The sequence below is a fragment of the Zonotrichia leucophrys genome, chromosome 7, assembly GCF_028769735.1.
Source record: "Zonotrichia leucophrys gambelii isolate GWCS_2022_RI chromosome 7, RI_Zleu_2.0, whole genome shotgun sequence".
Classification (NCBI taxonomy): domain Eukaryota; kingdom Metazoa; phylum Chordata; class Aves; order Passeriformes; family Passerellidae; genus Zonotrichia; species Zonotrichia leucophrys.
The window spans coordinates 21,875,677-21,890,011 of NC_088177.1; the positions used below are offsets into that span (position 1 = coordinate 21,875,677).

General features: G+C 36.7%; 1 protein-coding gene across 1 annotated transcript in view; it reads left to right on the plus strand.

Annotated features, from left to right (window-relative positions):
• Positions 1-14,335, plus strand: part of CERKL (ceramide kinase like) — a 50,424-nt gene that overhangs the window by 25,405 nt on the left and 10,684 nt on the right. The window contains exons 3-5 of the mRNA XM_064718399.1: positions 2,482-2,613; positions 7,548-7,611; positions 10,232-10,374. Coding sequence (XP_064574469.1) covers positions 2,482-2,613; positions 7,548-7,611; positions 10,232-10,374 — 339 coding nt within the window. The remainder of the gene's footprint in view (positions 1-2,481; positions 2,614-7,547; positions 7,612-10,231; positions 10,375-14,335) is intronic.

Below are 14,335 nucleotides of genomic sequence, written 5' to 3' on the forward strand. Positions count from 1 at the left end.
AATCTAGGATTTTTTCTCCAACTGAAAAGTCTATTTTCTTTTGCCTCTGTAGGATTTCTTTTGAAACTTTATATTGCCACCTAGGGTTAAATTTTTACATCTCACATGCAAAAACTTGAAAAAAAAATTGAAGTGAGATAGTGATATTTGCTTTTCTCCCTTCAGTTTTCTCCTGATGTCTGTTTTGCAGAACTGTAACTCACACTGTCTGGGTAACAGAAGTTTTGACACTTCATCTGCCTTCTCTACTTCTACAAACTTTAATTTTCTATTCTTTCCCCCTGCTTTGTCCATTGTACTCTTATATTTGTGTGTTTGGGGTGTAGTTTTTGTTTTTTATAACTCTAAAGGTATGCTCAGATATCCGTGGCTGAAGTCAGTTTTTACAGTTTTATAGCTCTGGGTGTTGATGGGGGGTTGAGTGTTAGGAGGACCAGCTGATCACAGTTTCTTGTAAATAAGATAAGAAACATGACAGCACATTTATGAATTTGGTTAAATCTTTTCTCTTTTGAAGCAGGGGTCCTTATTCTTAGAAGTTTTCAATTTAATTTTTAAATGGGAAACTTATAATTTGCCTGATGCTTTAGGCAAATGATAGTCTCAGAAATTATTTTTTTGGTCTTGTTATTTTTATAACTTCTACAGGACTGCAACAATACCAGTTAGTGGATTTCAATTAAGACACAATGTATTTCTGATAATTATTTATATGTATTAATTGTCTTTGGGAGCTTTTATTTAGAATTCCTTGTTTGTGTTGTAATTCCTGTAAAAAGACATTCCACTGCAGTACATACCTGCAGTGCTTCTTTCTGTTTCCAGAGAATCAAGAAGATTTTAGGTTGGAATGGACATCTGGAGATGATCTGTTCTGCTTCCTGCTCAGGGCAGGTGAGCTTCTAATGAAGATCAGGTTGCTAAGAACCATGTCCAGAGAAGTTTTGAAAATCTGTAAGGATGGACAGTGTCATCTATGGCTAGCTGCCCTCATTATGAAGGGTTTTTCTTTATTTCACACTAGAATATTCTTTGTGCCACTTGTGCCCGTGGCCTCTTTGTCCCTGCACTTGCAGGAAGCCTGGCTTGTTGGCCTGTGGCTCGCACAGGAGATGCTTAAGGAAAGATTTTGGTAGATTTGTCCTTGGGGCTGGCCAGGCAGGCTGCTGCCTCCTGCCCGCGGCCTGCTCCGGCCCCTTGCTGTGGGGGCAGCTCCGTGCCAGACCTGCTGCCTTCACCTCTCCTGGGCTGGGAGCCTGCAAGGGGGGCAGCTCTTCAGCTTCAGGCTCGGGAGATGCTGACAACAAGGCTGTAGTGGCATCCTTTGGACTGCTGGCTGCCCTCTTGTTCTGCAGCCCAGCGAGCCCTTGCCCTTCCTGGCTGCCCTGGCACCATCCCCTCAGGTTGGGTCTGGTCCCTTGGGAGCTGCCAGTGCTGTCTGAGGTGCTGTGGGCTGGAGCTGCCTGTGCTCCCTGAGGTGCTGGAGCTGCCAGTTCTGAGGTGCTCCCTGCTGGGCCCTGCCCCATCCCATGCTCACAAGGTTTGGCTGGCCCATGTGCTGGGCTTGGCTTTGTCCTATTGAACATTGCCAGGTTTTTTTCAGACCTTTCTTGTAGCTGATCAGGGTCTTCAGGAACAGCAACCCTTCCCTACAGCACATCTGCAGCCCTCTCCAAGTTCCCTATTTTCTTTTTCCTCCTTTTTGAAAGAGATGCTTTTGAACGCAGGTGCTTGTTACTGCAGGCATGCAGGATTCTCCAGGATTAACTTGCTGTGCAATGACTTGGCACTCTCTGCAACACTTTCACATAAACATGGTTATACATTTTTTCATGTAAGATTTTGAGGTTATAGTAGAAAACTGATACAACAAGTATAACAAGTACAACTGATAAACAAGGTTTAGCTTTGCATAACAGTGTTATTTCAGTGTTATTTCCGTGGAGTTTGTTACTTCAAAGGCCTAAATGAGCAGATTTCCAAATGATACTGCCAGTTTTCTATTTCTTTATATTTTTGGACCTCCTTTACAATGAGAAAATTTCCTTTGGACTGTTTGATTTGCACTCTCAGAAAAGAAAAGAGTTGGATTGTTGTGTCAGTTTTGTTGGGTGTTACTTTCATATACCTGCTGGGAGTGAGTCATTAAATTCCCTCAAGGATGTTTTTATGTTTGGGTTTCTTTTCTTTTTTGGTGCCCAAACTTCACACTCACCCTGCTCCTGAATCAGGATTTAACTGGGCTGTGACATATGCACTTTTTTCTGGTTCCTACAGCTGTTTATTACCTGTATAAACAAAATTAATCAATGCTGTAATTTAAAGATAAGTAGTACAAATGCAAGAAAAAATTGAGACATTGTTAGACTGTAATTTACTTATCCTGTCAAAGTATTTTAATGGTTCTGATTTTAAAAAACCATTTAAGCTGTAAAAATAGTCAGATTGGGTGTAATCTTGAATGTTTTGTTTTCTTTTTAGGTTTTCAAAACAGACCTAAATCCTTGAAAGTGTTTGTTAATCCAAGCAGCCACAAAAGAGAAGCCACTAACATTTATTATGAAAAAGTTGCACCTCTTTTTAAACTTGCTGACATAAAAACTGATGTCACAGGTAAGTTGCTTCAGAAGTATAACTTAATCCTTTGTGAAACAAATAGTTAAGCATGTAAGACAAATTAAATTTACTGCTTATCCCTATTGCCTTTGACTGCTAGTACTGTATTTGGAGCTCTAGTTAATACAACACAATATATTTTTATTTTGTCCGAAAGTGCTTTAGTAATTCACTTATTGATCCAGTACTTCTTCTATAGCAGTCAATACTAGTAATCTAGTCTTTTTTCCTATGTCTGTTGTAACTGACTTGAGAAATTATAGGAGATCTCATCTTGCAGTTGTTCCTTAAATTTATTATGAAATGATGACTAGTTCAGGTTGCAGGCCAAAAATTATTTTGATCAAATCTCACTTAGCCATGAGAATATACTAGTGCAAGAATGGTAGATTAAAATTATCTTGCTAATTTTATTCCCTGTATCCATGTATTTTTTAACTACTTAGCCCACAATTTAAAGTAAAAGCAATTGAAAATTAAAGACACATTAGAAGAAATGTGAAAATGATGGTCTGTATTAGAATTCTGTAGCAATAATTTCCTAACTACCCCGAACTGAGAGGGAATGCCAGCAGCTTTATATAAATTTTAATTTTCACAGACATATTTTTCTACCTGGAAGGCATGGATCATAGTGTGAACAGAATAATTATGTCGTCATATTATAAATTGACTTAGCCCTGTTTGGTCACAATTAAAAAAAAAATAAAGTACAAGTTGTGAGTATAATTTGTGGAGGTTTCAGAAACATTTTTACTAGTGGAATAAAAACAGTTTAAAGTTTATTTTTTAAGTATTTGTCTTTGAATTTTTAATAGGAAACTTCTGAGTGAAGCCAGAAAAATGTTTAATGGCCTGTCCTTTAATTAAGGTTATTTTGGCTATGTTGAAATACTCCTGTGCTTATTAGCTGCCTAACACTCCTCCTACAGGCAAAATGAGAAAACTACATTGCAGTTTTCAATGCTAGTTGAGAACTAAATAATTAAGAATTATGTTTTTTTTTAAAAAAAGAAGGTGGTGCTGGGTGCTGAGTAAAATTTCCCTCCACTGGTACCCTATTCTAATAAAACCAAGCACTTTATTTCAAGTAAATTGAACTGGGTTTTTCCTCCCATAATTGTTTTGGATTTTGTGAGGTTGGAATATATCTCTTGCTGTTCCTGCTGTTTTGGAGCATGGCCTTTACAAAGCTGATGGTGTACAAAAGTGTATTAGGCACTGAAATTGTGAAGGCTTTTGTACAATTTTTGCACTGAAGATAGTTCACATTGAGACTTTTCCTCACAGACATATTTAAAATTCATTGAAAGAGAAGTTAAAATTTGTTGAGCACAAAACATTTATAGCAAATTTGAACCTCTGAAGTGGCTTCTAGTGCATAAAAAAATTTCAGGTTACTAAAACCACTTCAGAACATCAGAGATTGGAGTGCTGAAAGGCAGAGCTCTCCTCAGCCAGTCCTGTACATTGGTAGCTGTTGCTTCCTCTCTGATCAGGCTTTCCAGATTTTATTCTTCATTAAAGCTTCTCTTGGAATGAACTTCTTATGTGTTTAGAAGTCTGGAGTGGAAATATTTTCTCCTACCCAAGGACATATGGCAATCTAAAGACATGTCTGTAAATAAGTGAGTGCTGAAGTAACACTTACTTTTTCTAATTATTTTAAAATTTTGTAGCATTTTCTTTTTTCTTTTTTTTTTTTTTTTTTTCCCCAGACAGTTTTGTGTGTAACATTTAATAATTTAATTAAAAAATAATCAAAGGTATTCTGGAGTGGATTGTGTTTTGCTGGGTTTTTGAGTTTTTTTGTCACATGCAGTAAGCAAACCTCTGAAATGCTTAGAGCTCTAAAAGGGTGAATTAGCAAATTTAAACTGAAGCAATACTTTGAATTGTGGCTAAGGTGAAACAATAGTTAAAATCTGACCTCTTTTAAGAATTGGGCAATTTTTTTGTGCTGCAGCTGGGATGTGGCTGCTAGGATAAGAACAGTGACTCTTCCAAAAATTGAGTTCTACAAAAGCTCACTCCACTGTTGAGATACCTGCAGGTACTGGCAAATTGTGATAAACTGAGCTAGTATTTTAGAAATACATTGGTATCTTGTAAAATCTCACACATATTTAAAGAGAAATAAATAAAGGAAACCCTGACAGAATCCTAGCATGTCTCACACTTCTCTTCCTAGTTTTGACTCTCTTGCTTCCATTTATGCACTCTTACAACCTGGACTTTTAGGCAAAAATAACAGCCTTCCCTAAGTCCTATTTTTAGGGCAGAACCACAAAAGAAAGGAATGTTTGAGAGTTGGACAAACAGCACTGGTTTATGGTAAATTGTATTTGCATATGGTAAATACCAACAGATAACTGGTGTTGATGCTGGATGAGAAAAAGCTGTTATCTGTAACAGTTAATCCCATTGATTTTAGTCTGTGGCAGGAGTGCCAGCATGTTTAGGTGCCACATGAAAGCATCCCCTGTTTTTAAGTGTAGAACTAATTTTATATTGCTTTTTCTGTGTGTAGTGGCCAAGCCCTTGGTTCTTGTTTGCCACGTGAAGGGGATGTTAAAGTGTTTTTGGAGTATGTGTGACTCTGTTCAAATGGGGTGCACCTTTGGTGTCCTTCCTTCAGAATGCTGTTATCTGGCACTTAAGGACAAAAGAAAGAGAAAATCTTTCTAAATTGTGCATTACAAATGGTCAAAAATAATCAAATTATATATTTGTGATAATGATTTTGACAAAGATGAGATTTGGATCCTTCTCAAACAATGAAAGAAGCTTTCTTCATATTACCAAAACACATTCAGTAGGTTTTTTTGTTTGTTTTCCTCCTGAATTGGAGCAGTGCCAAATATTCAAACACTTAGCTTTTTTTTCCAGCTATCAGAATGATTTATACATGCCCTTCTGGAGGTTGTCAAGCCTGCAGAAAACTTTCTAGACATGGTCTTTTTATGTCCGGGTTGGATTTTTCCAGGTTCTTTTTCTACTTGAATTATTCTCTATATGTTCTCACAAAGTTTTTCCAGAAAACCTCATTTTTTCACTGCCTTTTTGTCATGATGTGTCAAAATAGATCCTCTGTCATTCTCTCATCAAATTTTAAATTTCTTGTAATTCCCCAGTCTTAAGCCTTAGCAGTACTTCTACATAATTTCCAAACTGAAGCAATTAGATGCAAAGAGGATGGATTTGCTCTCAATCTGGCTTACAGTAGTCATTTTTACTGCCTTTATTGACTTCTCTGTAGACATGAGCCCTCTTTATTTTTATGTCCCTGTTCCTTGAGTGAATTAATTCTGTAACAGTAAGCATAACTTACATTACATTAGGAAAGCACTGAGCATGTTTTCTGTTACAAAATAAATCTTATTTACTGTTCCATTTTAATTAGACTGTACTCATAACTTTCTAAATGTCATCGTGTTCATTTAAAAAGGCATGTAACCTGGTAACCAACTCTATTTTCATGGGAAGAGTTTCTTTCACAGCTAAGCAATGGTAAGATATTTGAAACTTTCTGCATTTTTGCATGATGCACACTTTTATTGGTCACTGTTCACACAGCCTACAGATATTGATAAAAGCATTGTTCCCATTGGCAATGCAAGGCTGAATGTGGTAGCTTATATAATGTGCTTTGATATTCCAGAGAGGCCCTGCATGAAAGTAAATTCTCTAAATAATTCCCAAAAGTTATTACAGTGATAGGTGTTTCTGCAGCAAAGTGATAAATCTCTGCCTTCCATATAATCAAAACAACTCTGTTTTTTTAATTAAGAATATTCTAAACACCAGGCATGAGAACTTTGCTGGTACTGATTGGGGGATTTTGAACTTAGAGACAATATAAACAAATTTTTAGTGTGAAGTGTAAAAATTGTATCACCTTTGTTTTGATTTTGTTTTCCTTCTCATTTTTTGGGAGAAAAGATATATACACTCACTATGTCCACACACATACTTGTGTGTTTGTTTAAATAGGAAGAGATAGGGGTATTTTCAATTCTTGTTAGCAGCTTTTGAATAGTCTGTAGAAATACAGTTGGAACAGGTACAGCTATGAAATGATTGTTTTAGACATCAAGACTAATAATTTTAGCAGTGTTTAGGAACACTGGAGAAAAGCCTTGAACTATGTGAACACCAGGGACAGACAAGCATGAAAGATTAATGTAATTTTGCATATAATGATGCACATTCTTACACAAAAAATCCATCTGCAAGTGTCATGTCAGTCAGCAAAAATCTTTGATGGGTGGCTGCAGCTGGGCTGTCTCTTCTGGCAAAGCTGCCCTAGAAAATGCTAAATGTAGTTATGATGCTCCGTGCCATCTGTAGTATGCCAGTTTATCCTGCCTTCACTGGCATTTACAGTACTATATGGGGTATCAGCAAACACAGAGACATCAATGTGGAGTGACAGATTCATTTCCTCCAGAGGCTATGAACTCTGGTGTATACTTGTGCCACCTTCCTCTGTGTGTTATATGCTGTTGTCACTGGTATTTGGCTTGATTTCATACTTCTGTGTTTAACTCCTCTTATTTTTGATTTAGCAATTTGCATATCCTAACACAAAGGCAATTAACTTTGATTGATGCTGAAGTAATTCTATCTTAACTGAGGAAATGCTTATTTTCCTTAAGTTTACCAACTCTGTCAGTGCTAGAACTTGCATTGTGATGCAACAAACATCTTGAATTATCCAAATTTAAATGCATGAAATAGCCATGTATCTGATAGCAGCTGTAATTTAGTGTTTGGCCTTTTAGCTAGACCAACTGTAAAATATAACTTCTATCCTTTAATACATTAATGACTTAAAAATAATCTGAATCAAATTACTCTGTGTTCCTTATGTTGGATGGACAAAATAATTTTAAATTATCTAATCTGCTGCTAATTGATGTTTTCCACAGTAACCGAATACGAAGGACATGCTCTCTCAGTACTTAAAGAATGTGAACTGCAGGCATTTGATGGGTAAGTTGGTTAGTGACTATGAAGGTTAGTAAATCTCATCATGTTGTTTTTTATTTGTATTCCAATAAAAACTATGTCAGTGGGTATTTAAAAAGTTACACTGTTTCTCATATATATGAAACCTGGGAAATTCAGTTCTCATTAAACACTTTGGTATTTATTAATTACTGACAATAGAAATGCATCTTGGATTCATAAATAATGGTAAATGTACATAAAGCTCTCTGAAAATATGCTTCATGAGGGTTTCAGTCTCTGTATTTGTAAGAATACAAAGATAAAGAAGACAAAGCCTGGATTGTATCTTCTTTCACAAGTATCTTCTACACTGAGTCATATTTGAATTGTTTCATCTTTGATCTTTGGGTAGATACTGAGAACTTCCCCTATAAGGCTTTCTCCAGTAACCAGATCCAAGATGGAGCCCTTTTGAAAGACCATAGGCATATGTGCCTCTACCTTTTTTGCTATCCTTTTTTTTTTGGAGACCCAAAAATGTAGAAAAGACAAGACAACATGTTTTTTTTATTCATTGCAATATGGAAACAATCTAGCAATGCAATTTCTGAGCTTGATTTTCTCACTAGGAAAGTTATGATTCCTTCCATGTTAACAGCATATGAGGTAAACTGAAGTTTATGATTTGCAGGAGAAAACTGGAAGTTTATATCTCAGTGCTTTCTCAAAGTGACACTCCTATGTGTTAATTCTTTGTCAAAGCTGCTTGTTTGTATTTGTAATTTCTCTGATTTCCCTAGTCACTATTCTATTTTGAAAGACCACAGGCAGATGTCTTATACACTCTACATTCTTTTTTGCTATCCACTTTTTTTTAGGGACACTGAAAATTGAGGCACATTGTTAATTTGGCTTTTTACCTGACTTGTGGCTGAGCTTTGGTGACAAATAGAGAGGCTGCATTTGTGATGCTGCTGTCTCAGCTGGGTTTTCCTATGTGAACAGAGACAGAAATAGACAATGCCCATACATACATTTCTTCCCTAGGCAGGAGCTTAAAGTATCAAGGATATTTAGAGTAGCCTGGGTTAGTCAGTCCTTAGTGAATAGTTGATTAAGAAAGTTGCATCTGATGGTTAAATAGATGTTTCTTTTTCTCAGAAAGATGTTTCTTTCTCTCTTTCTTCTTCAAGGTCTAAGTAAAATTTGTTTGCTCAAGACTTTCTACTCTTTATGCATAGTAGGCTCTCACTGATTAGCTTTGGAATCCCAGGTGCCTGCTGGTATCTCTATTTCCAGCCAAAAAGGCAGCTCTTGATGATTATTGCTAAAATAGTGAAAAACAAAATTAGCAGCATTTTCATGTTATTCCTTGGGCTCTCTCTACACAGCACTCCAAAATCAGAGGAAAATATATCTGTTTTCAAAAGTTTTAATAGCTAGAAGACAATCCACACAAGTCCTTCTTGTATACAAGAAGGTATACAGTTTTTCAGACTTCAAAGATTAACTGGTTTTGCTACTGTGACAGAGAATTTTAAGCCTGGGAATAAACAAAAAATGAGTCAAAGGCAAAAGCTCCTGATTGCAAGCAGGAAGAAAATGTGCCTCGAACTTTATATTCTATTCTTCCAGCTATATATTGTATTTTTTAAAATTTAATGTTGCAGTGTTTAGGTAGATAGAGGAAATATTCCTAAAAATTAGGGATTAATAATTGGCTTGGAAATAATAATAGAAACTGAAGAAAAATGTTAAAAGCAATGAGGTAATTGAATTTAAATATTTGATAACATTAGCAACATAATGACTATCTTATAAAGATCTGACCAGTTTTACCTGGTTGAATGATTTGCCATAATTTCACAACTGCATTCATACAGATATTTGAAAAGAATATAATTTAGGTGAATTGCTCCCAAAGTAACTCTGATGTTTCTGTCATAAATGCTTGGAATGTATTATTACTATTCTTATCATTAAAATATGTTTACTAACTTGGAGAATCACTGTAATATGTACTTAAATAAACAAAAACAAGGAAAAAAAGGTTTGCTGTAACAGAGCTTTTAGAGACAAATGCATTGCTCTCTATAGCCACAGCAGGTGGGAGTTTAATTACGTGCTCCAGAAGCAGTGATTAAGTACCTTTGTGCAAAGGATTGCTGGCACCAGGATTTTATACTTTGCTAAATCCCTCAACTGCCTGCATAGTGTAGGAAAATAGCTGTTTTCAAGTGTTTTTTTATTTTATTGCAATATTTGGTGAGTTGTTATTGTAAGGGCAATTAAAAGGCATTGGAATGTTTGTATGGGTCAGCATTGAAAGATGCAAAGAGCTTTTCCACTGAGGCACTTAAACATGTGCTTGGTTCTTCCATCTGATCAGTTTATGTGCATGATGTGTGGTAAGGTAAGAAAAACTTTGTCAGTTTTTAAGTATATTTACTCCTACTCAGACAGAAAGCAGAAATAAGAATGCTTAAAGAGCATTCAAGTAACATTTACTGATCTGACAATGAAACCCAAGCTTGTTAAAGAGAGAATGTTTTTAGCTTTTTGAAATACCATTATGTATATGGTGTGGGTAGCTGCCTCCACTTGTTTGTTCAGCTATGAAAGAGTTTGTTTTGAACTGTTTGGCATTTTTGTTTTGTAATAGGGTGGTTTGTGTTGGTGGAGATGGATCTGTCAGTGAAGTTGCTCATGGGCTACTGCTCAGAGCCCAGATAGATGCTGGGAAAGACACAGAATATGTGTCAAAGCCTGTCAGAGCACCAGTTCCTCTTGGAGTAATACCAGCAGGTGAGAATGAAAGGTACTGTTACATTTTGTTAGTCATCTGGTTTTAGTCCCTCTGGCATGTTTTACAGTTTTGGCTACTAAAGGCAGTTCTTGATGCTAAAGCTTCAGTTATGTGAGGGAGCTATTGAATAAATGTCCTAAATTGGTGATTTATATTGATTACAAATGACTTGATTTTAAATTGTAATGATAATTTATAGTAATGGCACAGATGAGCTCTTTGCCTAAAGGAAGAAGCTGAGAAAGAACAAAAATAAAATCATTTTCAGCTGATCAATACAAGATCAAGTTTCAGTCTTATTTCCTGACAGAAATTATACCAAGTGAAAACTGTATTTTCTAGATTTTCCTTTTTTGCATCTCCAGTTTTCTTGGCAGAATTCTCAGTTGGATTCATGCTTAGGGTCTATTTTAAATTGGTGTCCCAGAAATACATTGTGTGCATTATATTAAAAAAAAAGTGTGCAAAAAACTCTTTTCTTCTTTATAGATGTGGAAACCTGTCTCTCTTAAAAAGTAATCTTGCTCTTTTATTAACTTGTATCTGGTGGTGTGGTTTTGTTTGTGTTGGGGGGTTTGTGTGTTCCTTCTGCTCAGTGTTTGTATTGGCCCTCCTTGGGGTGTAGCTGTGCCCAGCAGGAAGATTTAGCAAGAACTGCTGTGGTTTAGGCCCAGCCCTACACAGCTGTTTGATCATTGCCCCACCTGTGGGATTGGGGGACAATAATAAGGGTAAAAGCTGAAAAACTCTTGGGTTGAGATAAAGACAATTTAATAGGAAAAGGGAAAGCTGCTTACACCAGCAATGCAAAACAAGGAATTCATTCCCTGCTTCCATGTGTTCAGCCATCTCCAGGAGAGCAGGGCCCCCATCACATGTAACAGTGTTTTGGGAAGACAAATGCCATCACTTCAAATGTCCCACCCTTCCCCCCTTTTATTACTGAGCATGGTGTCATATGTCTGGAATACCCCTTTGGTCAGCTGGGCTCACCTGTCCTGGCTGTGTCTCCTCTCACCTTCCCAGGCACCCCCAACTTCTCACCAGCATGGAAGTGAGAAAAAGAAGAAATGGCCTTGTCTCTGTGTAAGCTCTGCTCAGCAATAACAAAAACATCTCTGTATTATGGACCTTGTGCTCAGCATAGTAGCCACTGGGAAGAAAGTTAACTACCCTAGCCAAACCAGCACAAATCAGTGCAGTCAGGGTGGATTCTGGACTGCTATATGAATCACTTCTCTTGAAAAGAAGATAGGTGTTTTTGCATGAACGTTACTCTTTGGTGTGAGAATGTGTGCTAAGACTGCTTGACATGGTTTCTCAGTTGTTTTTAACTGGTAAGAACATTCCTACAGCCAGTAAAACAGCAAATCACTGTTCTGAGTTTTCTACAAAAAAAAGGAGCATGTCACTTTGAACTGAGCCAGCAGATTTTTAAGTGCTTTTATTTGGTTTCCAAATATAAAAGGAGCATTAGTTGCTTCTCAAGGAGCAAGCTTACATTAGCTTTCTTTCAGGTTAAAAAGCCCTTGGTAGAAGAGACAGCAATGTCAAAGACACAAAGGTAATGAATTTGAGTTGGGCCATCACTTACCAGCTCAGTTCCTGTGAATATCTCAATGGTGCTGAGACAGAATCTCTGCAGCCCCTGACTCCATGTTGTGTGTGGGTCACTGTGCCTCTCACTGGTGCTTTCTCTCCTCACTTTAGGACAGATATGTTGTGATCAGAAAGGTCTTGTAAACCCAAAAGAATTCTGTAGGGTTTCTTACACAGAATGGCATAGATTTTGTGAAAGAGGATCAGAACAGTTTATAAAATGATATTGTGAGATACTCCTAACAGGTTCTTAAAAACAATCTGTTGTTTGTTTGATTTCCATATTCCATGAGGTGCTCAGTTAGGAAACAGGTAATTATGATACTTGTTCTTATGAGGATGCAACTCTGGTCAGTTAACTTTTTTTTCCCCACCAGAAATCCATTGTACAAAATTATTAGGAATTTCCAGCCAAGTAGAATCAACAACTGAATTACAGGATAGTATTATGTGGGTGGTTTAAAATCTGGTTTTAGTCTCTATAATAAGTACCCTAAGACAGCATTTTGAACTTTCAGTCCTCTTGATGAGAAGAAGATGCTTTTGAAACAATTTACCTCCTGAAGAGAGAGGTCCAGAGGGGAGTATGTTTTTACTGAAATACTCTAGTGAGCTGCCTTATTGTGGTCCAAATCAAATGGATGAGATGTGGGGAAGCCTGCAGTTGTACTGCTGGCCATTAGCAAGAGTGTTTGTTGCTATGGGAACTACTGCTAAGAAACTGTATGGAGGGGGAAACAGAGAAAGGGGAGGGGGAACTGTGGAAGGACATTAAAAAAGCTATCCAGTTGTTACAGAACAAGAGACAATCTTTATCCGATGCCTACGAACCTTTTGATCCAAAGGGGTTCATATAAATAAATTCATGATTCCCAATTAATTCAGAAAATAAAATATTACTGAGGGACTGTTAATTTCTGTGATATTTCAGGCAAAGAACCAAAATGTTGGTGCAGTTTTCATCAGAATTTTAGCTATGCTTGACTAGGAAGTCATTACATCACATTTATCTGTTTGGATGGGGGAGACATTAACAGCCTTATGAATATTCATGTTGTCTGGTTAATTAAGTTAATTGTACTGCAGAAGTGCTTGCACTTCCAAGGACAATTTTTTTCTCTACAATTTCTGTTTGGTACCTTCATCAGTCATGCTTTACATGACCTGCAGATACTCTGTTCTTGCTGAGATGCTTTTGCGCTTTTGGTGGGAAGGAGGTGCTAGGAAGTTGTTTGTAATGTCAGGAAAATCTGTTGATATTTTGAACAGGATTTCATTTTGGAGTAATAAAATCATTGTTTCTGTAAAAAATGCTAATGATAGAGATGGTGAAATTGTATGGATAAAACTTTTCACATTAAATTGAGTAGCTGAAGTGAGAACTAAAAATGTGACTTAGTAATGTGTGAGCAGTGCAAGTCATGGACATCAAAGGCTTTTAGTTCTGAAGTAACATGATAGTGTTCAGGGGAACAGTTGTTATTGGTAAATAATATCTTGAGCTTGCATAGGGGAAAAGAGATTACTTGGGAGTTTGAATAATGACATTAAAACCATTGTTGAATCACTATTTAAATAAGAAGGGCTTGGGTCCTTAATTTTGTATACTTTTCTACCTTCTTTATAGGCTGCATGTTTTGGGTTTGCTTGTTTGTTTTGGTTTGGATTATTTTGTCTGGCATCCTGCTTGTATAGGACTTAGTTAATAAGGCACATTATTCAGTCATTATTGGGATTAAAACTGCTGGTAGGCATGTGCTAGGTGGAGTTTTTATAGAATATGATGGTGCTTGCTCCCACAAAACTGTGCTTGGCCTCGTTCTTCAGCTTGTGGAAGGATGGATGTGATGCTTTTGTTTTTGAACACAGAACTTGTTTCGTCTTCCTCAGAGTCCTGAAAGGGTGGGATTTTGCTTTGTTTACTTCTGCAAATGTTAATGAGCTCCAAAGATTTAAGAGAAGGATGCAATTACTTGTGCCTATCCTGTTTAGTAGGAATGAGATTTAGGTCTCATTAAAGTCAGTTTGAAGATTGGTACCGACTTCAGCTGTGGTTGTTTGGTATCTTGCTGCCATCTGCATTGATAAATTACTCTTAAATCAGGATTGCAGCTTAAACTCATACCAAGCTTGATCTTCCAAACTATATTCCACCTTGTGCTCTTTAATTAGCTTGATCTTCAGTGAGAAGTGAAACATTTTTTTAGAATAATGATGTGCCTGACTTGTAATGATCTGCTGCTTCTATGTGTGATTTCCTTTGTTTTGGAGACATACTCATGATAGTTCATAACAGCTGTATAATACTGATTGAAGGAAATATTAGAGTATTTTTTAATTACATCTCTAGCTACCTTCACT